Here is a 26,342-nt window from a genome sequence, read left to right as displayed (position 1 = left end):
CAAATTTGGGAACGAAATTAAAAAAGAATACAAATCTTTCAGATCACTTGAAAAAAAATTTAATTAGAAAAATGTCAAATTATCGGATTAAGAAATTATTCTTGCAAAATAACATAGAGTAAAAAACATTAATATTCTATGAAAAATGAATCATAATTACTGTTATTGAAATTGAACTACGATTTTTCTATAAAGTATGATACAGATGTTTTTTAATTTTAAATTAAGTGATAATGATAATCCCTTTATTGAAAAAATAGATAAATATGATTATGTAATATCAAGTAAAAAATCTTTAAGTAAAAAAATGAAAGTGATGTCTAAAATAATAACATTTTAATATGAATAGCGTATTCTTACAATAATTAAATAACAGTTATGTAAAAGGAAAATTTCTGGCTGAAAGAATGAATAGAGTTAATCTGCATTCGTATCCGTTAATTGATTCTTTTATTATAAGTTCAAAAGAAGACAATTTTGTTGATTTTTCTCCATTTTTCGGAATATAAAATTTTCCGTATTTTTATTTGTGATATTTTATATACATTATCCAGAGGTTATTTCTTCATATCTTTTGATTTTTTAAATATTAATAAGGCAGGTTTAAATTGAATTCATGTCACAGCTTACTGCAAATATCTCAGATTACTTAATTCAAATAATGAAATTAGATTTAAAATTTAAAAAAAAATAGTTCGTTTTCCCTTTCAATCACAGAAAGATTTTTTTTAAACTGAAAATCACAGTTTATTTTTAAAAATAATTGATATTGAAAATTCCGGCACATATATATATATATATATATTTTTAATTTGAAAAACATGCCCATGGTTTTTGTAAATCTTATTTTCTTAAGAATTATTTCATTTCGGAGCAATTCATAAGGATCATATTTATATTGGTTACAAAGTGGGTTTTATTTTCTAAACTTCTCTATTTTGCCTTGAAAAAATACACACAAATTTCGCTGATCATTCTTGCTGAACTAAACACTATTAATACTTTTGTTATTTTATAATAACGGCGTGCTCAGGATCTCTTGGTTACATATTCCTCCCAACAATCGGCAAATGTAAATTTATGCGCATCCACATTAATCTATCCGTGTATTCTTCTTGTGCCAAAGTGGCACCTTTATCATATTATAAAATGGCATGTTCAAAATCTCTCCTATATTATTCTATCATTGGTATAACCTTCAAATTTAAATTTCTACACATCCGCTTAATATAATTCTGACACATCCGCATAAATCAGTCCATGTATTCTTGTTGTACCAAAGTGGCATCTTTATCATATAATAATGCGGCATGTTTAAAATCTCTCATCTATATATTCCTTTCATCAGTACAATCGTCAAATTTAAATTTCTGCACATCCGCATAAATCCATCCGTGTATTCTTCTTGTGCCAAAGTGGCACCTTTATCATATTATAATATGGCATGTTCAAAATCTCTCTTCTATATTATCCTATCATTGGTAAAACCGTCAAATTTAAATTTCTACACATCCGCTTAATATAATTCTTACACATCCGCATAAATCAGTCCATGTATTCTTGTTGTACCAAAGTGGCACCTTTATCATATAATAATGTGGTATGTTTAAAATCTCTCATCTATATATTCCTTTCATCAGTACAATCTTCAAATTTAAATTTCTGCACATCCGCATAAGTCCATCCGTGTATTCTTCTTGTGCCAAAGTGGCGCCTTTATCACATTATAATAATAAGACATTTTCATGTTATATATTCCTCTCACCACAATTTAAATTCGTACAGGATATTCAGAATTGACTTGTGTACTTTATTGAGTAAGACGTACATGAAAATTAGGTGAATATAATTACGGATAAGTGAGCCGATAATTCAGTGATTGTTGATTTTGGGAAAGCATCATGCCTTTGACATATATTTAAGTTTAAAAGCCGATATAGGTTAAAATAAAAGTTTTAGAGAACAGTGGCAGAATTTATAAAATAATGGAAGCAAAAATTTGTAGAAGGCATTTCATTGTAGGTTAATACATTTCTGCACGAAGAAGCAAATAAAAATAATTTTTTAGGTTTTTAAGTAATGAATAAAATATTTAAAAAAATAAACTTCAACTTTAATGCTTAGGAAAATATTTAGGAATATAACAGAATTTATATTTCTTAATTTTACAAGCTACTTGATAATATTTGCTTCAAAATAATGTCTAAATTTCGATGGAATCCCTTTAGAAATAATAGCATTTTAAAGTTTACATCGGGAACAAGTAAGTATTTTAAAATCGCCAATACGAATGCATGGACAACATTTTTAATAAGCAAAACATTTTTAATATGAAGTTGAAAACTATTTAATTATAGTTCCGCGAAGAAACTTTGAATAAAAAATGAAATTTGAGTGGAATAGAATCAATTTTAAAGAAAAGGGGGGAAAAGCCTTTAGAGGAAGTATTTAATGTAAGAATTTTATAACTATTTAAATGAAAATATTAACATTAAAATCTCAATAGTAGCATTTGCGTGAAAGAGTTATAAAAGTAACTTTAAATTGAAAAGAAAATAAATTTCTACCATCAACAGTTGTTGCCATTTTATCCAAGTCAAATTATTGCTATTTAAATAATGATCGTTTTAACCCCAACTGTTTGACTTCCTTTAACCTGAAGAAACAATGGTAAAAACTGCAATTATAGTCCGATTCGCCCTATCAAGGCGGCATGTTTTCTTCTACTTTTTTTTATTTAATGATACTTGCACTGTTTTTATTCTAAACACACGTTGAGGAGAGAGATATACTCTATAATTACTCGTTAATAAGTTTTAAAACGACAGTGAGGTTTCTGTTATTGTAAGAATTTCTTTGAATATATACTAGATTGATGCAAAAACTGTTACCTCGTAATGACTGTATCTTTCATTATAATGTTCTTTCATATTCAAACATTTAATTAGAGGACAATTATTTCTTTTTGCTTTAAGAAAAAGAAGATTTTATAAATTATAAAATGATTCTTATTATTATGTTTAAATATTATTTTTATGTATATTTATTTTTATGGAAGACTTAATAATAATATAAGCATTATTTGATGTAATAATTGGATATTATAACTCTCCTTCTTGAGAAGTCACCTATTTATTATTAGCCATTTTATAGAATACTACAGTTAGTAGATTACAGATGAATAGAACATTTAATTTTTTTATGGTATTTAAAAGCTAACACATTACTAAAATAAATTTTATAATCAGTTTAAATAAAAGATATATTATATATAAAAAATTAAAATCATCTTGAACCGAATTCTATAACAAAATTATTTCAAGGTCCGCTTTTAGTAACAGGATATTTAATTTGGATGATCATCATTATTTTGAACTGTGGTCAGCTGACTAAACGATACTTGAGCTGGCACCCCTTCTCCAACTAGAAAACCGTTAGAAGACTATTAACCATCCATAGTAAATTCCGTCTACACAGTACATCTAAAAATTCAGGTATCGAATCCGTCAACTAGCTCTGAAATCAGGATTTCAAGCTAGGCCATCTATGTCCTTTCAATGCAGGAAAGAACTAATCTATTCGTATTATAATCTGGCTCTAATGAGTTGACGGATGTGACGTAAAAACCACGTGATATTAGATGAATCTATTTTAATAAGGGACAGATGCGAATCCCAGTTTGCCAGTTCTACTGTTTATCGCTCCGGCATAACATGTGATAAAATGTATGTCAACTAAGGAAGTATTGAGAAAATATACATAGTGTTTCATACAATCTAATTTTATACTGTCCTTTTATTTTTCTGTGACCCGCACTCAAATTCAGACTTTTCTCCCTCTGAGAAAATGGACTCGTCTATCTGATGTCAAAGGTTAACCGTCAACTCATCAGAGACTTGTTTTGATCTAATTTTGATTTCTTACGAGTATTTAAGATATAAATATAGTTTGAAATAAAATGATCAAATAAAATGAGAGAAATTTGATTATAAAGGAAAAATAATATCATCCAGTTTAAAGTCGTAAAAGTGGTATTTTACAGACACTTGATTAATGTATTGTATTTTGATTTTGATTTGATTGTATTTGATTTGTATTGTATTGTGATTTATATTTTGATTTTGATTTGATTTGATTAAGCAAACTGAAGGTCTGTTTCCACGAGAAATCGTTAACAGTAACAAAACTAAACATTTTTTTTTTTTTTTAAAAAAAGATTATATCATTATGTCATATATGATATTCTACATGAAATTTAAATTAATTGTGAATACCGAATACTTTATATAAAATATTGAAAAAAAATCTTGAAGTTTAAACTATTAAAATCTTATTTCTCACATGACATTTACTACCCCTTAAAATATTAAAGACATTGCCTGCAACTTATGTATTTCTTTACCAATAAATTATCTACTTCTATTTTTTATAAAAACAGATAATTATATATATATATATATATATATATATATATATATATATATAATTGAAAATTTATTTATCCGATTTCCCGTCCAGCTCATTTTATCTTCTCCAAACCTCCAAACGATAAATCGGAAGTGTTTGTTATCATTTGCAATATCCCAAACGATTATTTGACAGTTCATGAGAAAGAAAGGAAAAAAAAAAATCGAAAATTATAGATCTATGTCTGCTTATTCTTGCCTTTGTTTTGATTTCAGTTGGATTTCAACTCAAAACTTTTCTGTTCCAACGGCAGATGTGCGGTCTGTCGAACCAGGTGGACACAGAGAGGTCTATAAGCACCAGTATCTCTATCGCGTGCCTGTAAGATTGAGAGGTCTATTTCACAAGCAAAACAAGTTTGAGGTCAACGATTTATTTTAAGTGTATGTCCGCATTTAAATTACACCTAACTGTTTTATTAGCTTTCTTAAATTATGATGTAACAAATAAATACAAGCATCAATCATATTTCTAGAGAACATGTAATTCCTCCTCCATTTTCTCTTTCTTTTCTCTCAATCCTTTTTGCACACTTTAATAGAATTGCCGAACTCCTACGTTAAGGTTTTAGCGCAAAAATACCGCCTTCTTTCTGAAAGATAGTTGCCGCAAGCGACGAATGTACTCGTTTGAACTCGAAGATTGCAAAGAGAATGTTTTGCTTCTTTTTTTTTCTTTTTTTTTTTTTGTCGTTTTGATTCATTTGATCCGCATTTTTTTGTCGTTTAAGTTCTCTTTTATTAATTTTTCGTTGTAGTTTATTCCTGAATGAATTTTAAATTGGTCCACTGTTCGATAATAATAGAGGTTCTTCATATTTTCGCACTTTCTTTGCTGTTTTGCAGTAAATAAACAGAATTCCTGTGGGGAAAAAAAAAAGTAAAATGCGATTTCTATAATGAGTTACTGAAATATAGGCGGAACCAATGAATGTTTTGAAAGAGGTTATAAATTCCTATATTATGGTTTGAACTTATGGGAACAATATGCATACATTTTTTCAGTTGAAGACCCTATTTATGGCCCTCAAAAATACGTGACCTGATTCGAAATAGGATATATAAATAAAGTTCCTATTGTTGCACGATTTGATATATGTTATTAATTTTAAACCTATTTTTCGTAATTCCACATTCTGTTTTTCATCTGAATCAGTCGATACAATAATAACTTTTTGACATTCTAGCAAATGCATTTCGAATATTTTAACTTTACTATTACATATAAGAAAAGTCCATTATATCATCCCATATTTTATAACATGGGCTTAAAATTCTTCATCAGTTACTTAATAATTGGACTTTAAAATTAATAAAATTGCATTTTGTAGTTAATCTTGTAAGTTTTTTTAAATAGATTATTTTACAAACGCATATATAACTAACACATGTTCTTCAATTAAACATAATCTGTTACAATAGTGCATAAAAATATATCTTGGAGAATTTTTTTAAATATATTTCCTAATTGTGGATCAGAAAAATGTTGATACCAATGTAATAAATTATTTCATGTAGTTGTAATTTTTAAATGAGACCTTTAATCGTAAAATTAAACATATCCCCTGATTTTCAACATATTTTGAAAAATTAATAAAAAAATAAGAGAAAATCTTAGTGATCCTTCATTTTGTATACGTACAAAATCTTGAATCTTGATGCATTTAAATCCTCTTGTATTTTGATTTTTTTAAGTACTTTAAAGTGAAATACATTAAAAAAATAGACAAGAAAGAGCAATTAGATTATTGCATTACTATATTATCAGTGGAAAATACATAAAATTGCATTTGGCGAATAAATAAATTACTCGAAATAGTTACTTGAAAGAAAAACATACTCAGATTTTTTTTTTGAACATTAAATCTTTGATGTGTTTGAAGTTGAATTTATAAATTTACTTAATGAGATGTTAAAATATGCTTCTTTATTTTGGCAATACTTTAGTCATAGTAAAATTAATTTTTTTACATCTCTTTCATTAACGAATTAATAAGTTTTCAAAATAAAATTTAAGTCAAATTATTATGAAATATTTAAAGGCAGCTCAAGTATATTTAGTTATCTTTTTTGGATTCTAAAAATTAATAGAATAAAAAGTGAGTTAGCTGAAAAAAAATTTTAGAATAAAAAGTAATGGAATAATAGAATAAGTCTTTATTATAAAATGTCTCAAAACAATTATTAAGTACTGTTTTGTGACACTTTAAATATGCATATTAAACAATAATTGCATTAGTATCTTACTGTATTGATTATATTTATCATTTGCCCACGATAGTTAGAACAAAGTTATACACGATAGTTCATAAGATAAGAACAAAACACTTTTTGAGTACTTTTTGATGTTATTTGAGGGATTTAGATTCTTTGTTATGTCTGTATTTAATCACTACCATTTTTTTAAAATCTCTTTTTGGATAAAGATGTAGTTGAAAACAGTTTGTTTTTAAGAAAGTTTTGCATGAGAAGGTTCAATTCGGTAGCGTTAATGATGGATTTTAAAATAATCAGCCTATTATTTTGGATGAATAAAAATATGCGAAGAAAAAAATTTTGATTTTTGATGATTATTTTTATTATTTATTTTTAATAAAATGCTTAATAATAAATTACAATACACATTTTTAAAGCTTCTAATTTGTAACTAGTTTGAATCCTTTCTTTAAGAGTTTAATCATATACAAGCAACTCATTATTTAATTAAAATGAAAATTAAATTTAAAAAAGCAACAAAATAATAATTAGTTGCTATAATTTAACTTTTTCGAAGCTTTTTAATAATCCAATTACATACAAATGAAAGGTTCTTCACGACACATTACCAGTTAAATTATTAAGAGTTCAAAAAACCGGAAGAATCTTAACAGTCTCAAATTAAAAAAAACGAAACAAAACATAAACAATATCGGAGCCTTCTGAAGGCCAATAATTGCTATAATAACTGATTTATAGTCAGTGCATAACTGATTCGTATCTCATTCGTTGGTTAAGCTTTCAGGAAGAAACCTTAAACTGTAAAGACAGGCGACGGCGTTTATAATTGATGGGTTGAAATAGGGGTAAAACCGGTATTAAATTCCTGATTCTCTTGTGAACATAACATTGTGGCGTCCTTAAGCCACTTGTTGCTCAGTCCTTTCTATTTTTAGATTCGTGTGTTAATTATTCATTTCTAAATCTCATTATGGATCAATTTTAATATTATTCGCTTGCTGATATAGTCACTATTTAATATGCATTTGATTGTTGAAATATGAATTGTTGGTAAGTAAAATCTCCCTGGGAGTAATCTTAATTTGTGTTTATTACTTTCATACACATTTTGAAATTCTATTATTGAAAAAAATAAAATCACGAAGTAAAAGTTGGTTTATTTTTAAATAAGAAATAGAAATGATATAATATGTATTTTTATTGTTGGACAACTAGATTCATGTCGTATATTGGTTATTTTACTTCCATTCATTTACGTCAGTGTAAAAACTTGAAATTTTATTGAGTAAATGATTATTAATAATTCATACAAAAATGACTTAAATATATAATTTATTTTCCATAGCATTTTCAGATGGTGAGAAATGTTGTTTTATTTGAATTATAAAATTCTTCAGAACCATGGACATCCGAAAACAAGTTGTTTCAGTTTTAGAAAATCTATAAATCATTCTTTTAAAAAAAATATTTTTTTGCACATAAAAAGAAAAAAAAATCTCTTTTTTTTTCATATAAAAAGGGGAAAAAATGTTCTTTTTTTCCATATAAAAAGAAAAAAAATCTCTTTTTTTTCCATATAAAAGGGAAAAATCTTTTTTTTCCTATATAAAAGGGGAAAAAAGTATCTTTTTTTCCTATAAAAGGGGAAAAGGTCTCTTTTTTCATATAAAAGGGGGAAAAAGTCTCCTTTTTTCATATAAAATTAAAAACATCTTTTTTTTCCATATAAAAGGGAAAAATCTTTTTTTTCCTATATAAAAGGGAAAAAAAGTCTCCTTTTTTCCTATAAAAGGGGAAAAGGTCTCTTTTTTCATATAAAAGGGGGAAAAAGTATCCTTTTTTCATATAAAATAAAAAACATCTTTTTTTCCATATAAAAAGGGAAAAAATCTCTTTTTTTTCATATAAAATGGAAAAAAAATCTTATAGCAGACGACAATGAGTAATTTAAGGAATTTTCTATCAGCCATGAATATTATTAACACTTACGCATTTGCTTCATTTCTATTGAATAATTGCTCAGATATGATCATATTTTTAATTTTGAGAAAATAAATCAGGAGCATTTATCTAATTAATGAGTTCATTTTGCATGAAGGAAGAAGCCTAGTATTTTTGTTTTATTTATTAGAATTTCTCACTTCCTTGAAATTCGTGCAATTCGTGGCCAACATTCATCATCTTTAACTATTTTGTGATGCATTTACTGGAATTAGTAGTGAATTTCTTAACATGGAAATTTTCAGTATGCGTGTTCTTTTAGTTCATTTTAGTTAGGCTGTTAATTTATAATCAGTATAGTTTAGTTTAGTTTAAAAAAAGGTTCATTTTGAAGGTATTTTATGTTTGACATTGTTATTTTAAACAGCTGGCAGAAGATGAAAATGACATTCTGCCCCAAATTTAGATTTCCACTGTCCTCTAATGGAAATACTTTAGATTTTTGCTACAGAATAAAAGTTTGAAAGACAAATAGAACTTTGATTATTGGCTCTGTGACGCCACAGAACTTGATTCCATTAAATAAACAGAACATGCATATTACAAAATAAACAGAACATGCGTATCATTAATAAAATATCACGGCTTTAAGGTATACCTCACTCTGATGCTTGAAAATAATTTATTAAAGAAATCATGAACAAGTTAAGATTTAAATGAAATGTAACATTTCCAACATTTTCGACAAAAGAGCTGGTCGCTAAAAACGGCTAGTGCTAAAGATAATTGTCTCTTCCACGATTTGAACTCTCCACTGCACGCCAATGTTGTGATCCGATGGAGCTTTAAAATGAATGGCCTCCAATAATGCTTCCTGGAATACAAGGTTATCAGCAATCACTTAATTGAAACATCACTCGAAATTGTAAGTTTTTCGAATGTTAATGAGTTTTTGAGGACATTATATTCAATTATTCTATATCTGTCTTCCAGAGGTGCGATTTATATGCAAATCAGTCGGAGCGTTCGATTTCCTTCCAGTTTTGGAAGGTGCTTTCCTAATGACCTTTGAACTCGAACTCGGAGGTTAAACCGAAGGTGAAAGGTGTGAGACTATATGTAGATCTTTATTAGTAAAAATTACATCGGCTAACGAGCAATCAAAATCTCTTCAAATGGTTAAAAAAAATTCAGCAAATTCGGAATGCAAAGTAGAAAATATATCCTTGTTTTTATAATTTTTGAATTTGAGGAATAAATAAGAAACGGAAACTGTGCCCATTACATTCACGAAATATTTCAGATTTTTTTTTTTTTTTTTCTTTTTCAAAAAATAATGATAAGGAATTTCACACTTCTAAGCTTTTATATTTAAACACATAGTTCCTTTTTTTCCATAAGCAATCTTTTATAGATTTCAAGACTGTATCAACATTTTATTGCCAGAAATATGCTTTATTTCTACTTTCTACGAAGTATATTTCAGACTAAAAGTAGTTTGTTTCCTCTATATTTCTGAGGTATTCAAAAACAAATATATATTGTAATGGATATGTTTTTAATTGTTTTTTTAAGCTCTATTAAAAAAAATATCATTCAGGCTATAGAATACGTATATATGACATCAAGGAAGAATTAAAGAATTTTCAGTCTTTCTTTCTCTCAGTATATATGCATGTTCATATATAGAAACAGGAATACTTTGGTTTCTAGATATGCCAAAAGTTAACGTTTTATAAAACTGAATATTTACATCTAATTTGTCAACTGGCAATTGGAAACTGGAAATTGGAAAATAACTTTTTTTATTCTGTAGAAGTTATTATTTGAAGTAATTTTCTTATATGTTATTTCAATTTTATATGAAAATATTGCCCTTAAATGCTAGATTTAAGAAAAAGAACGATTTTGTTGTTAATTGGTTGTTAATTGTTCATGAAAAAAAATATTTTTTAAAATTCGTATTTTGTTTTAACTTAAAACAGTTTGAAACAGCTAAACTCAAAAAGCAGCTTGTTGTCAACCGGCAACACATGCTTTAGTTGAGTAAATATATTTATGATTAGAGTAAAATACAAATACTTTGCTTTTCAAGTTGCAATTTTTAGTTCAACATAATAATTAGAGAAAAAAATTGACGTTTTCACTTGTGATTGCATATATTTTTTTTTTAATTTGGTTTCTAATATTGAGAATAAAATATACTTCCAATCTTACAAAAATAATATCCAGTCTCAATTGAAAAACACCATTTTTTCGTTAACATTCGTGCTAGCTTATACATGTTATAAATTGATTAAATAAGATTTTCATTTTCTATCATGTTAGCAATAAAAATATTAGAGTTTAATCTGATTCTAGTAATATTTTAGAAGACAAGATTGTTTTATTTTGTTAAAGCGCAATACTCGACATTTAATGGTTAAAGCACAAACTGATATAGAAATATTTCAAATAACTTATTATAAAACTGTTAGCAACGAACACAACTATATTAAATTTATTTACAATTTGAATAAGTAAATTTTCATTATATTATTAATTTCTTAAGAAGAAATTAATAGAAATTAATTAGTTTAAGCATTGATCATACTGAATGCCTGAGAACTACTGAGTACGATCGATGGCATGTTTAGTCTATGATGATGTTATGTAATTTTTCAGTCAGAAAAATCCATTATGCTGATTTTTTTGTACAAGAAATCTTTTGAGTTGTATTGCATTTTCCCGCTATGTCGCTGAAATGCTTATATCTTATTCCTTTTCCGTTTCAGATTCGAAGCCCTGCAGCTGAGCTTCAAGAACATGTGCAAGCTAAAGCCCCTGCTCGCCAAATGGCTAGAGGAGGCGGACAGCACGACGGGCTCGCCAACATCTATCGACAAAATCGCCGCCCAAGGTCGCAAGCGAAAGAAGAGGACCAGCATCGAGGTCTCAGTCAAGGGGGCTCTTGAGAACCACTTCCACAAGCAGCCCAAGCCCTCCGCTCAGGAGATAGCCGGGCTAGCGGATAGCCTCCAGCTTGAGAAAGAGGTTGTCAGAGTGTGGTTCTGCAACAGAAGGCAGAAGGAGAAACGCATGACCCCTCCGGTCAACATAGGAGGTCCAGGGGGCCCGGGCACACCGGGGGAGATGATGATCACACACAGTCCACCAGGGCATGGGTCCCTTCACTCCCACAGCCCTCCGATGCTGTCTCCCCAGAATCACGGTCCACCCCCGCACATGCATGGCCAATCTTTGGCGGCTCACTGACAAATAGCCCCCTGTTTCGTCCTGCCTACCACCGGACACCACCACTCCCTCTATGACTGATGTCCAAGGACAAGCACAACTCCCCCCTTATACATACAAGATATATATTATATATATACATATATATATTGTACATAGCGAAGACATAGTGGCCAGGTAACTCGAAGGAGCCAGCGAGTAAGGACGCTTGATGTACCATAGATTGTAAAGAAGTTGGAACGCTTTGACTAACTCTCTTCGAGACCGTATAAATAATATAAATAGTGCCAATGTTGTCCTTTTTCCACCTCAAGAAAATGTCTTTTTTTAAAAAAAGCAACTCACTATCACCAAGTCATTTGTACATTTGAAAAAGACAAAACTCCTGCTCAACTTTTTTTTCCTTCAAAAGAATTTGCAAAGAGAGATAGGGGAGAAGGCCCGGATGTACAGAATCCATCTCGAATTCATTGTCATCTTCTGCTTGACTCATCGCTTTTTCTTTGTTGCAGTTGAATGGTGAGTTACATCATTTTTTTTCTTGTCTTTACTAAATGCCAAACCTTTATAAAGGCAGGTTATTCGTGTATTAAAACTTTAGGTATTGAAACAGTAGAAAATAAATCTACGGGGATTACTTGAATGCGATAATTTTTTTATGTGACCAAATTAAAAGATGGAAAGATTAAAAAGTCTTTCTGGGTGGGTGGATAGATATCGACTGATTTATCAATATTTCTATAATTAATTTAGTTTTGCATTTTATTAAATTACTTTTCAATAAAATTTGACATATCTGATTGATTTTTTTGCAATAAAAGGAATTTTACATTCCACAAAAGAATTCCTTGAGAAAATTCCACGACATATTTAAAGTACCGCATCATGTATATATTTGTCAAATTGAATTACTCAACTGAAAGCAGGAACAGAAAATGATTTAACAATTCAAATTATGGTATACTAAACTTCTTTCGTTCCATAGTTCTTTTTTATTCTTAAAAAAAATGTTTCCATCCTAAAATTGGAAATTAATAAATCGAAACAATAATTCAGCCGAAACGATCAAAACAATTTTAATTTTGCAAAGTTTGGTAGCAGATTTTAGAGAAATCTTTAACTACAGTATATAGCTTATAAATCCGTAATTTTTAAAAAAAATTATTAGAGATATAATAATGTATTTAATGCAGGCATATTTAAATAATAGCAATTTTGAAATCTCGAAATAAAATTTCGTATAATATATAAAAAATAAAAATATTTAATAATAAAAACAGTCTACGATTATCATTTTTTGCATTTTTTTAATAAAAGAAGGAGAACAAAAAAAAAAATGGTTTGATAATATCTACAATGTGATACATTAAAAACCAGTTATTTAACAATAAAAGTAATAATTGAATGACCCATAATATTTTTTCGTCATTTACTGAAATTACAGAATCGGCATAAAATGATCAAAAATTGCCTGATGTCTCCTTCGTCGCCCGGACGCAAGCCATTTATCAAAGACCTCAAGTGTTGAAAGTTCAGCTACTGCGAACTACAAATTCTGTTTCTGGGAACCAACAACTATCTGCAGGAACGCCGTATTAATCATTCTTAACCACGGGAAAGCCCTTAACTAGTAATGAAAATAGTAACTTAATCGATATTTGTCTGGTACTTTAAGAGGATTAACAAAGTCGACTGTTTCAGGACTTGGGTATTCTTTTTTTTTCAAAAACTGCTATTTATATTCTTAATCATAAAGATCTCTATAATTTGCTAAGGGTGACGAAACTTTCCCAAACCATTCATTTGGGAAAAGTGTTAAAAGTTAAAAAATAATTTAAAAAAAACTGCGTGTCAAAATATGAAGGCTGTCAAAGATAGGCAATCGCGTTGAAGGATGTGCATCTCCAAAATATGGCGATTAGCCTTGACTTGCGACGCACTGCTCCTTTATTTTGACGGTTCCACCCTGCTAAACTGGAAAGAATAAAAAAAATATGTAGCTATAAATCAGTGACTTCGAAGGCGGGATGCAGATATACGTTCTATTCCATTCATGCCTATTGAAAAGGTTTTTTGAATCGTTATCGATTCAGATTTTTGCACAGATTTCTGCAGTTCAGTGGCATAGGGAACGCAAGTGGCTTACGGATAAAACCCTTTTTTTCCTCCAACTATATTGCTTCATCTTATTTGTTCCTAAAAACTGAGATACAGGCAGTAATATTTCGTATTTTTTGTAAGTTTGTCAAAATGGGTAATATTTAGAAGTTTTATTGAAAATAATCCACAATTTTTCATTAGTATAATCTAGTTTCTAAATTTGTCTTATAATTTGGTAAATAAATTTGGATAACTGATTTTTTCGTTGCCGCGTTGCATCGGATTGGTTGCAAACAAATGTCTTAGATCTTGTTTCCATGAGCTATTAGACATGAGCCATTTCTTTTCAGAAGCCTTACAGGAAGATTTTCCAATCTAAATTCTCATTGTACTTCGTAAGTATTAATTTGCACATTACAAAATCTAAATATTTCACTCACCTACCTTAATTCGCTGAAGATTTCATTTTTAGAAGGTTTAAGCCCTAAGCCCTCAATTTTTTTACCTCCTTCGACTGTCCCTCGGGGGGGGGGGTGCATCTCGAAATGAGGATGATATGCTTCTGGCTTGGTGGTTGGATCTCGCCACCCTGGAGGGTACATAAATAGGTGGGGGATCTGACTCCTCCCATCGATGACGGGGCGTACTTCCTTTGGGGAGGGTTGTACCGTGGCCGGTGATGGCCCTTAGGACCCAACCACATTTCCCGCCAATGTTGCTGTTGCGGCGGTCCGGCCATTCAGCCGTATGATTTGAATACGTGTGCGACCATATGGGTCGGAGAATCAGTTGGTTGACTTACCTCTTTTGACTGAAAATTCATTATTTTTTTCTTATTTTCTTCTCTTATCTTCTTGACAGAATCCACTGAAGATTCACAGAGCTTCGAGGGAAAGAGCACTGATGCTCATGTCTTCAGTATTAGCCAAATCCATTGAATCTGTTTCAATGTGCAAAGCACACCAATTCTCCTATTCTCATCTTAACCGGTTCCATTAAAAAATTCACTGTATTTTAAAGTTCAAAGAGACCGAATTCTCCTATTCTCTTCTTGGCCGAATACATTAAAGATTCATTTTGTCTCAACGCTGACAGTTCTCAAATTCTCTTGTTCTGTTCTTGGCCAAGTCCTCTGTATATTCAATGCGTTTCAGTGTTAAAAAGCGCTGAATTATTTTGTTCTCTTCTTGGCCGAATCCACTGAAGATCCATTGCGTTTCAAATAGAAAGTGCCCGAATTCTATTTTCTGTTTTTCATCAAACCCTCTGAAGATTCAATGCGTTTCAGTATTCAAAAGGTCTGAATGTTCTCTTCTTGGCTGAATCTACTGAAGATTCGCTGCGTTTTACTTTTCAAAAGGGCTAACATTATTTTGTTCTCTTCTTAGCCGAATCCACTGATGATTCATTGCGTTTAAATACTCTGAGGATCCAAATTCTCTTGTTCACCTCCTAGTTGAAGATTTATTGTGCTCCAATGGTTAAGGATCTAAAATCTGCTCCAACCATTTGACCATATCCATTGAGTATTCTTTGTGTTTTGATGGCATATTGTTCATTAATCAGTCTCGTAAAATTACTGATCCTAATATTATTGCTTTGTAAAAATCTGAAATGTTGTTCAGGGACATAGACAGGATAGATGTCCAGTGTTCTAACATTGGGGTCATCGTGCAGGAATCAGAGTAATTCGTTTCATTAAGGGAGAAGTGAAAATATTTATACCATATATGTGTTACACTTCTGGAGAAAAGAGATTTTCCAAGTGTTGTCGTTGATATTTTGAAAACGGCTTAAAATGCCATAGCCTATGTCGAAAAGACTCCAAAACTTCAAATTACGCTTAAACCGAGCAAATCAAATTATCAATTAAGCATTTTTGTCAGAAGTATTGAAACTTAGCCATATATCTTATTTACAAAGAATCATCGCACAATGGCATCAACGATCATTAAAGAAAATCGAAAACTGTGAATTGAGAATTTAACGTTTTGTCAATAAAATATTCATCCACTAAGGTTTAAAAGTTCTAAATGCGCAAATGAAAATAAAATGAATAAAACTCCCTATTAAAGAAACGTCTCCAAAAAAAAATCAATAAAATAAGAAATAAAGGGAAAAAAGTAAAGCCATCAGAAAGTTGCAAAGCGAGAGCTAAAGAGTTCAAATTATTTTCACGTTGAAGTAAAAATCGATCAACATTGGCTTGAATGAATTTCTCATTATGCTGCTTTAAGTCTAGTGAGAAACGAAATAGTATTCAGAGTAATTCGCAATTTTGATAATTACTCGAGCATTATCTGGCATCGCTGGGGGCTCAATAGAGTCCTAAGAGAAAATTTAATCCATTCTTCTGAGTTAAATTGAAGTTTCTTCGACTTATACAGCTATTCTGATCGAGGCCCGGAGTAATACATTGGCTAATAAGATTAGATATCGACATTTAAAAGTTTGCGATGGGTTTAACCCTCCTCCGAAGATTAGAGTGCTAGTGGGGATTGAAGAGAAATCTTGTTAAGATATTGGATTTATTTGTGAAATTAAATGTTTGTTAAACATTTTTGAAAAGTTGTTTTGATTTATTTAAAGTTCCATTGAACAAATGTTTTTGCTATTACTAAATGGCTACATTCGCAAATTAGCTGACTTGATTATAGATGATAAGTGATATAGATGTTTTAAATAATAATCCAGTGATATTGATTATTTATATCCTCTTCATTAAACGAATTTTAGAATTCTAAATAATTAATATCCGAAACCAATTTGCATTATATGTATACATAATTTTTTGTAAATGTAAATGATACCCTGTTTTTTTTTTTAATAAATGACAGGATTGGAAATTCATTATTGACAACGATATACAGGGTGTTCATTAATTATTGTCGGGGTTTCCGTACCTCATAAATTTCGAATAAAAAATATTACGCAAAAACCGATTACGTATTCGTAAATTACAACTCAAAGAATTTTATTAATGATATTACAGTGTAAAGCTTGCACAATTTGCACTTTGTAGGCATTCAGTTGAAGGCGATTATGTATTCGTAAATTACAAGTCAAAGAATTATGAATACGTAAATTACAACTCAAAGAATTATGAATACGTAAATTACAACTCAAAGAATTATATATTCGTAAATTACAGCTCAAAGAATTATGAATACGTAAATTACAACTCAAAGAATTATTAATACGTAAATTACAACTCAAAGAATTATATATTCGTAAATTACAACTCAAAGAATAATGAATACGTAAATTGCAATTCAAAGAATTATGTATTCGTAAAGTACAACTCAAAGAATCGCCTTCAGTTGAATACCTACAAAGTGCAAATTGTGCAAGCTTTACACTTTAATATCATTAGTAAAATTCTTTGAGTTGTAATTTACAAATACGTAATCAGTTTTTGCGTAATATTTTTTATTCGAAAGTTATGAGGTACGGAAACCCCGTCAATAATTATTGAACACCCTGTACATTCAGCGCATCCAATATAAGTACTTGCTTGAAACTTTTTAAACCCTTCAATATTCCTCCAGGAGAGGATACCACAAATATGTAAATGAGAATTTATCGAATATAAGCTAGCGGGTTATCGCTTTCTCGGGAGGTATACTATGAAGACGCGGTCACATTGTCAAATCCTGAAGACGTTCGCATTTTCTACAATTAAATTTAACTCATTAACCAATAATGGCTACTTTGTAAATGAACCTACCTCCCGTTTTACGATTCTTCGAGGTCCTCTTTCAACTACATAGGAAGGATTATTGTTTGCCTTTCGATATTGTAACGAACTTGCATATAGTTTGTTTCCAAAGACCTGGAAGTCGTAGAACATCTGAATTACTACCAGATGTGTTGATGGCTCGGATGGTATTGTTTTAAGTCCAGTTCCGACGACCTGTGACCATCTTGATTCTGGCACATTTTGCCCTTTTCCCCCTATCTTGTGGTTTTCTAGGGTTCTTTAATATCTGTTCATTTTACCGACATTTTGTGGGAAGCTCCCAATTGCAGTCTACAGGCGAGGGGGTGGTCCAACAATGGGCCAATATGGATTTATGACCAAATCCGTAAGGTCGATGGAACGGGCTTTAAGAATATCTTTAAAAATTCGATATCAACCAAAGACTGATTTATTCACTTGTCAGAAATGAGAGTTGCTCTGTCATCCATTAATCTTCTATTATTTAGACTCCTGTAATTATAACTTGATTCAAAAAATGACTCTCAAAGACAGGAATTTCATTCATGGCATTTCTTCAAAACTGTTCTAAAAGCTGTAGACAGTTCTAAGGAAACAATTAATATATTTTATATTTCTTCATGCTTTCTACGACTTCTACAGAGTGGAGAATAACTTATACACGATATTGATATGAATAACATTGTAGAATTATAAGCGTTCAGGTTTATACAAGTGTTGTTGTTATTATATGGTTGCTATTATTAAATTTTCGATACTCATAATACATCCTCTTTTAATTTGGTTTTAAGTATTTGTTGTTTTTGATCTTTTGTTGATTTTTTTTCATAAAATTTTAGGATGATATTTTTTTAGATAAATTAAGGCGTGATTTGAATTTTAAAGTAAAAGATTTAATTTCTATCATAAAAAATGCTATTTCATTACCATGAATTATTTTACGTTTAATTTTTAATTCTTTTAATCTTCTTGGAAAAATTTCGCTCTTGAAGACGAATTCGGATCCCTCACATGAGGGAGATTAAATATCGAGTTACGTGAGATTCTACTCCCCCCCCCCTCTCTCTCTTACACACATACGCGCATGCAAATATATTCAAAAATTTAATAAATTTCAATCATCCTTGTTTTATGAACTCGTTAAGCTATGTTTCATTGATGTTAAATTAAGAAAGGCTTTGTAAAATCAAGGTTTGTTCAGTAATATTCTGTTTATTGCTTCAATATTTGTACAGATAAATATCCTGTTAGATTTCCAAATGGTTTTTTGGCGAAGATCTAGGGTCAGGCATAGAAAAAACATCCATTTTTTAAAAATCTAAAAAGGTAGATATTTGTCCAAGAATTTAAAGAAATTTATCTGAGAATCGATGCTTTTTGATTGACATATTTCACTAATTAGATATTTTATCTTAAGCTAGTTGTATGCAAATTTTACACTGATAATTGTTACGCTAGGTTAACTTAATAACTTAACAGCGATTATCAAGGGCCAGTCCCAGAGGAAAGATCCAGAGATATATCATTTTTACCATCTAACATGCATATTTTCTCGCCTTGGAGGCAAAGGTTCCAACAATGGAAACACTCAGCCGAAACGGAATTTCAGTTCTTCAAGGATTGTTAAGACAGCTGTAATATCTGCATTTCGTCGGAATCTGAACCCACTCTCCTTATGTCACATTCCAGATCCCTAAGCTAATCCATCGAACCATAAAGTGATGTCCTAATACCAGTTCACTAATTAAGATAACAATATTTGCCGGATAGGGCAAAGTAGATCTGTATTCTTCAAACACTTCTGGCTGTTTAAATTATCCATGCTCCAATGGCAAATCCAAATAGTATTGTTACGTTTGGTACTTTTCAACAATCTAATGAGTAACAGAACACATAACATTACTCCGTTCCAATGCTTTTAGAGTCATTGGCTCTGTAAACGGTTTGACGGATATGGAATATTTTAAGAATCGTTATATAATCTGACACGAAAGATTATTAATCTTGTAAGAATATTTTATTTTATTTTGAAAACTTTGAACGAAACACTAAAAAACAATTATACAACCGAAATGTAATTCATCTTTTTACACGCTTACTCTGAACTAAGTTTGCTGCTTGGTAACATCAAATGAGTATCAGAACAAGGAACATTACTCCATTCTGATGTTTCAAGAGTCATTGGCTTTCTAAACAGTAAACCTGGAAACTTCAAATGAGTAACAGAACACAGAACATTACGTTTGTTACTTGGTAACATAAAATGAGTATCAGAACAAGGAACATTACTCCATTCCGAAGCTTCTAGAGTCATTGGCTTTCTAACAGTAAACTTGGAAACTTCAAATGAGTAACAGAACACAGAACATTACGTTTGTTACTTGGTAACATCAAATGAGTAACATAGAACATTACTCCATTCTGATTCTTCTACAGTCATTGGCTTTCTAAACAGTAAACTTGGTAACATTAAATGAGTAACAGAACATAGAACATTACTCCATTCCGATGCTTCTAGAGTCATTGGCTTTCTAAACAGTAAACTTGGTATTATCAAATGAGTAACAGAACACAGAACATTACTCCATTCTAAAGTCTTTGGCTTTCTAAACAGTTTGACGGATATGAATTGTTTTATTAGTCGTTGCACTCACTGGCACGAAAGATTATTGCAAAAATATGCTTTTTTTAGGTAAATTCCTTGAACTAAACACTTAAAAACAATTTGATTCTGGAAGTCGATGATATTGCTCATTTCTCTTTGTGGTTACTTTGGTTTGTATTGGATTATATAAATTTTATCATAAATTTTTAAGCTACAAAATTTATCGAAAAGATACAAAAATGCAATGGAAAGAAATTAATCGCAAATCGAAAACCAGTATCTGTTCCATATTTTACCTCTATCAATAGTAATGAATTTTATTTTGGAAACTTTCAAATACTTCCAAATTTTAAAACAATTACGATTATCCGATTTTTTAATAAAATTTATTAGCGATTATCAAATTAAATACCCATAATATCGTTAATTTATGATGCCATAATGAATGAAATATTTTTAATTTATTTAATTGCGGGACATAATAAAACAAGCCGTATTAAGATTTTTTTAAAAAAATAAATAAATCATAAAACATTCTTTGAAATATTCCATAAAATTTAAATACAGATATATAATTACACTTATTCAATTTTAAAATATTTAAGACAATCAATAAAGATAATTCATGTTCCCTTAATACATATTAAGGTCACTTAGTTTAATTTAAAAAAATCCATTGCTCATCTTACAAAAAAGAAATAGACGTGATGCCACAGCAGAGAATAAAATTACGTATAGTTAAATATTAGTTGACACGCTCGATTAAGTTTGTCATGTAACTGTCGTATTACGTGAATTGTCTTTGTTAAGCAAGTTTTGAGATTTTTCCTTTAAAGAGTTATCAATGAAGAAACATCTTTCTAAATAATTTCAAGTCTTGAGATCAATTTAAAATGGCGAATCGAAATTATTTTTACTTAATAGAAATAAGCACAGCATTAAATTGCTTTCAACCGAAGAAGATTTTGTTTAAAAAGGCGATCGAAGTTTCAGATAGCGTTATGTTAATAAAGTAATTTTTAGAGCTGAAAAGTTTTGAACTGCTTTCAATTTAAATAGTTTATTTTTCAATGTAATACCAAAATAAATAAATAGGCAATAAAAAGTTTTTCGCCAAACGATTTTTTAAAAAAGTTGACTTTCGTCAAACAACTTTTCAGAAAGCATTCAAGAATAATGTATTACATGATCAAGTATCATTTTTTAAACCAAAAAAAATGATATTTAATCGAAATTATTCTTAATTAATTCGAAATTATCACAACACTGCAATGATTTCGGTCGAAGAAAATTTTCTTTAAAAGGACAAAGAAAGCTTCGTGCAGCATTATTTTATTAAAATAACGAACAAAAATATGAGACATTTTGAGTTATTTTAGATTGTAAAAGACCTTCTTTCAATATGACAATGAAAAAATAAAAAAAATTCTTAAATAGTTCCTTTCTTTTTTTTTAACATTGGCATTTAATCGGAATCAATTTTTTTCAATCGAACAACACTGATTTACTTTCAGTTAAGGAATATTTTTGGATTCAGAAGGCCATTAAAGTTCCAGACAACCGTATATTATCGAAATTAAATTCAAATTTTGAGCACCTTTCAATTTGGAAGGGCTTCTCTTTGAGTACAGCATAAAAGAAGATAAACTAAACGCCTTTGCATACGAACTGCCAAAACAAATTCAAAGTGCTAATTAATGAGTTCAATTCGCTGCAATTTTCTCCGTTACACGAAAGAACAATATACTGGGCCCTGATTCGAACAAAGCAAACCGCCGGGCAATAAATATTCTTTTTTTTTTCTTTCTATCTCTTCCTTTTCTCTCTTGCTCGTCTTTTTTCTTTCCTAATTTGCTTGTTCAAAGCCGTGCAAAAGCGTCGCCAAACACGCTACGTTTATTTGGAGCCGATTATCATAAAAACTGAAACAAACGTCCATTATTTCTCCGCAAGCTTTCATTCTCGCTTCCAATAGTAAGTTATTCATCAGCGACATGCAACTTTCGTTTCCGTGTTAGGCTTCACACGCTTTTAATATAAAAAGGCTATAAATGTTAATCAAATATGCCAACTGTGCCAGTGGACCCCTAATTAAAGAATCAAAACAATTACTTAGAGCGATATCAATCTGCTTTTGTTAGCAACCGGTCAGTTGTTGTTTTCTTGTTGTGCAGATGATTCTTAAACTAGTGCGCGCGGATCTTTTAACTATATGCCTTTCAATTATCCCATAAATTCTATTTGTTATGCATATAAAAAATTGCAGTGAGTTCTTTTCCCTCTGTAATTGTTTTGCATGTTCGTATAATCTTTTAAACATTTATAATAGATTCTATAGGTAATCTGTTGGTTAAAAAATATTTTTTTTTTCAATAAACATTTACTCTGACTTAAATGTTATAAAATTCAATTAATTAAAAAATGACAAATTTTTATGTGGACACTAAATTTTACGTATAGAAAAACTGAGATAGAATTCCTAAATTGTTTGTACATCACATTATTTCAACGTTTCCCTTGGAGTATATAAGCAATCGTTTGATTAAAGGCAATTTTATTTTTCTGTATGTATTTATTTTGACTTAGAAGTTATAAAAATTTTTTATTTACAAAATGGGATTCACAAATTAATTATGATTAAAAGGCGACATTTTCATTTTTCCCAATGAGAAAGACTTCTATTCTATCCTTATATTTTAGAAGTCATATAATAGGTGCATATTAAATGCAATGTAATTACGGTTGTTATTAATGATATATAAGTATGTTGAAATTAGCAATCTTCTGAGGAAATATTTCAAAAATGTGTCAAAAAAGAATTGAATTTCTATAAATGTTTTCCAAAACAAGTGTTATTTTTATGGTGAGTTTTATATTAAAACCCATTTCAAAAAAAAAAAAAAAATCTTTATATTGTTCAGTTTTAGTTGCAAATATGGAGCCAACTCTTTGTTTTACTGTAGCCAGTTATATTTTTACAATAACATTCTATTTTATAAAAAAAATGGCCAGAACAATTATAATGATTATCTTTCACGCAAGTAAGATTTTTTTTAGAAATTTTAGCGAACTTTAAATATTAGAGTAAACGATACGAAAAAAATCGTCTGCGAAAAAAATTATTTTCATGAAGACCAAAATACATAAAATAAATTAATGGCAATTTTCTTAGAACAAGATCTGTTGTTATTGGTAAGAATTTCTGGTGGAGTTGGCGATAAACTGGCGATAATTGGCACGGTTTTGTGTTTAGATTTTGAATTTTGTTTCAAATTCCAATGATGTAGGTAGAGAAATGGAGTTTTAACTTATATAAAACTAGAAAATTAAATTATCTTAATACTTTAAAATGGGTTATCAGCTATTAATAAAAGACCTTTTTTGGAAAAAAACTCTCTATTTTTTATTTACTGAGAGTATTTACTCTCTATATTTTTTTTTATTTGAAAAGTTTTTATAATTACAAGCAAAGAAATTGAGTAAATTTTAATTCCAATAAAACTTAATTCAATATTTATTTATTTACGATAATTTTAAAAAAAATAAAGATGGCCTTCTTAAATACTTTTGCTAACCACTGTTAAAAAAATATTGAAAAATTAACCTTGTGATAATGTATCTGAGTTGGAGGTGGATTGGGAAAAAAGACACAACAGCCAAATTTGATAGTGCTGGTTAAAACAAATTGTTTAAACTTATGGTTCTCTCTTGGTTTCTTGGTTTTGTATTTGTTGTGTTAGCGTATATTCCAACAGTTGGACTGACAAATTTCCTCTGAATAGATTTTGCTCTAAATTTGAAAGAAATTTACAACTTCAGTGTCAAGACTATAATACACAGAATTTCATCCATGCATCCGTCTAGCTCAAAGCGATTTTGAGTTACAGAAAGACATTTTTAATGTGTTTTTTCAAACTCAGAGAGATTTAAAATATAAAGATTCGTCAAAATTTCGAGTTCGATTTTTTTTAAAAAGTTTAATACCTTCTTTATACTTTATTTACGAGAAATTAATGAAAATATTGATTGATGAAATAATTGATATAAAATTGAATGCTGTGTTAAGTACACTGTATAACCTAACATAACTCTCAAACCTAAAAAAGTTAAATATTAGTATGTAGAATTGAAAACAATGAAGTATGAAAAACGTTAGTGTGAACTGATACTGTTATATTACATGTGAAAAAATCAGGAAGATATTATAAAAATGAAGAACAAAACAAATAATAAGATTCTGTTATTGATGCAAATAATACTGTGTTAAATATCCTACAAAATTTAAAATTTCAGGAAAAATCTATATAAAATTCAAAGCGAGAATGATGCAGTTTCGTTATTAGTTAAAACATAGGGGAAAAAATTAGCAAAATAAAAAGCAATGAACAATAATGTGTAAGAGCTTAAAATACTCAAGTGAAATTGCGTTACAGCGTTTAGATTAGTAGCTTAAAGCTTAATACTTAGCTTTTTAAATAGCTTGTTTACGAATAAAATCATACAGTTAAAAATTAGTAAAAAATACAGCAAATCGGGACAATTTTTTGTGTCTGATTTTTATCGAATAGTCTAAAACTCGACAACACTATTCTGTAAGCTTCTTTGAAAAATGAATCACAAATTCGCAAGTAGTCTGATCTGGTATTTGGTGCATAATTTTGCATTTTCATTACACTAAAAGTGAATCACAAAAGTACGAACTGTTAATATAAGAAGATTAATTATTGTTATTGGTTTCAATAAATGAATAATTCAAATGTTCCATGCATTGTGACCAAATAATTTACTAACCGTGTCAAAATTAATGATAGTTATAGTTGTATATGGGGCGGCATGTATTGCTCCCACAATACATGCCGAACATACTTCTTTTTATTTACTAATCTTCTTATATTTTAACTAGTAATCCAATCACAGAACATAAGTCTTGATTTTTTCAAGATGTCTGCACCTTTAAATTATGGACAATATCTCTCTGGTTAACTACAAGGAAATGATTTTGAATAATAATTAAAACATCCGCTTACTAGTAGATGATTCATGATTCAAAACTCCTGCAACAAAAACAACTTATTTATCCTAACTGCAGCAAACTATTCATGCCAAAAAAAACATCCCGCCAGTATTGCTCTGGTTAGCAGATAGCGAGAATAGTAATCTAATGGCTCCCACATAAATAATACTTTTGGATGAAAATTTCCATACGGACCATATAACCCTGGAGTAAGACGAATTGTTTTTTTAACTCTCGGTTCTTAGAACTGTAACAAATTATTCTTTAAAACCCAAGAATAGGACTTAGAACGCTCGGTTGACTGATTCGACTATTTCCCACCGCCGAATTCAGAAATCTTAGTAATGATGCCATGTTTTACATTGGAATCTGATAAGGTTGTTTTGTCATTGACTCTGTGACAAATACTTTCTTTTAATCTTTAGGATCAATTAATCAATGCTAAATAACTGTATTTGGTAATGCCATATCTTGAAAATCGTTCAACCTTAAAGATTATAACGACATAATACCTAATCTTCGCGACTATGTCCACTTCGTGGCATTTAATAACTAAGTTAATTTGTGACAGAGGTATTTTTATACTTAGCGGATGTTTTTTTCTGAATGATTGGTTCCTTAATTAAATCCTTTATAAGAAAGTTCGTTAAGAACTATATATGTTTACGGTATCCTGTTTGTTCGAATTTAAATCAGAGCTTTGCGGAAATCTTTCGGAGTTGCTATTAGGGCAAAGATAATGTCTACATTTTGTTTTGATAATTATATTATAAAAAATACAATATCAGAATAGTTCCCGAACATTTTTTTGTGCATTTAAAATGAATTGTACATGACTTAACAACTCTTTTAATTGTAAAAAAAGGAAAATAATATTTAGCTATGAAATAATTAGCAAGAATTTAAGCTGTATTTGAAATTGTTTAGCTGATGGAAAAATGAAAAATTTCCAGAAACAAACAATTCTTTTAAAAAATTGGAAATACATATTTGACTTTTTTCTCAGAAACAACACATTAAATTAGTATATTAAAATGGTGGATATGA

General features: G+C 29.5%; 1 protein-coding gene across 2 annotated transcripts in view; it reads left to right on the top strand.

Annotated features, from left to right (window-relative positions):
- LOC129976187 (silk gland factor 3-like) overlaps positions 1-26,342 on the top strand; it is a 146,602-nt gene that overhangs the window by 15,067 nt on the left and 105,193 nt on the right. For both annotated transcript variants that reach the window (XM_056089627.1, XM_056089626.1), the window contains exon 2: positions 11,399-12,377. In XM_056089627.1, the coding sequence (XP_055945602.1) occupies positions 11,399-11,879 (481 nt within the window). In that variant the 3' untranslated portion in view covers positions 11,880-12,377. The remainder of the gene's footprint in view (positions 1-11,398; positions 12,378-26,342) is intronic.

This window comes from Argiope bruennichi, chromosome 7 (genome assembly GCF_947563725.1).
Source record: "Argiope bruennichi chromosome 7, qqArgBrue1.1, whole genome shotgun sequence".
Taxonomy (NCBI): domain Eukaryota; kingdom Metazoa; phylum Arthropoda; class Arachnida; order Araneae; family Araneidae; genus Argiope; species Argiope bruennichi.
This window is presented reverse-complemented; position numbering and strand designations above follow the sequence as displayed.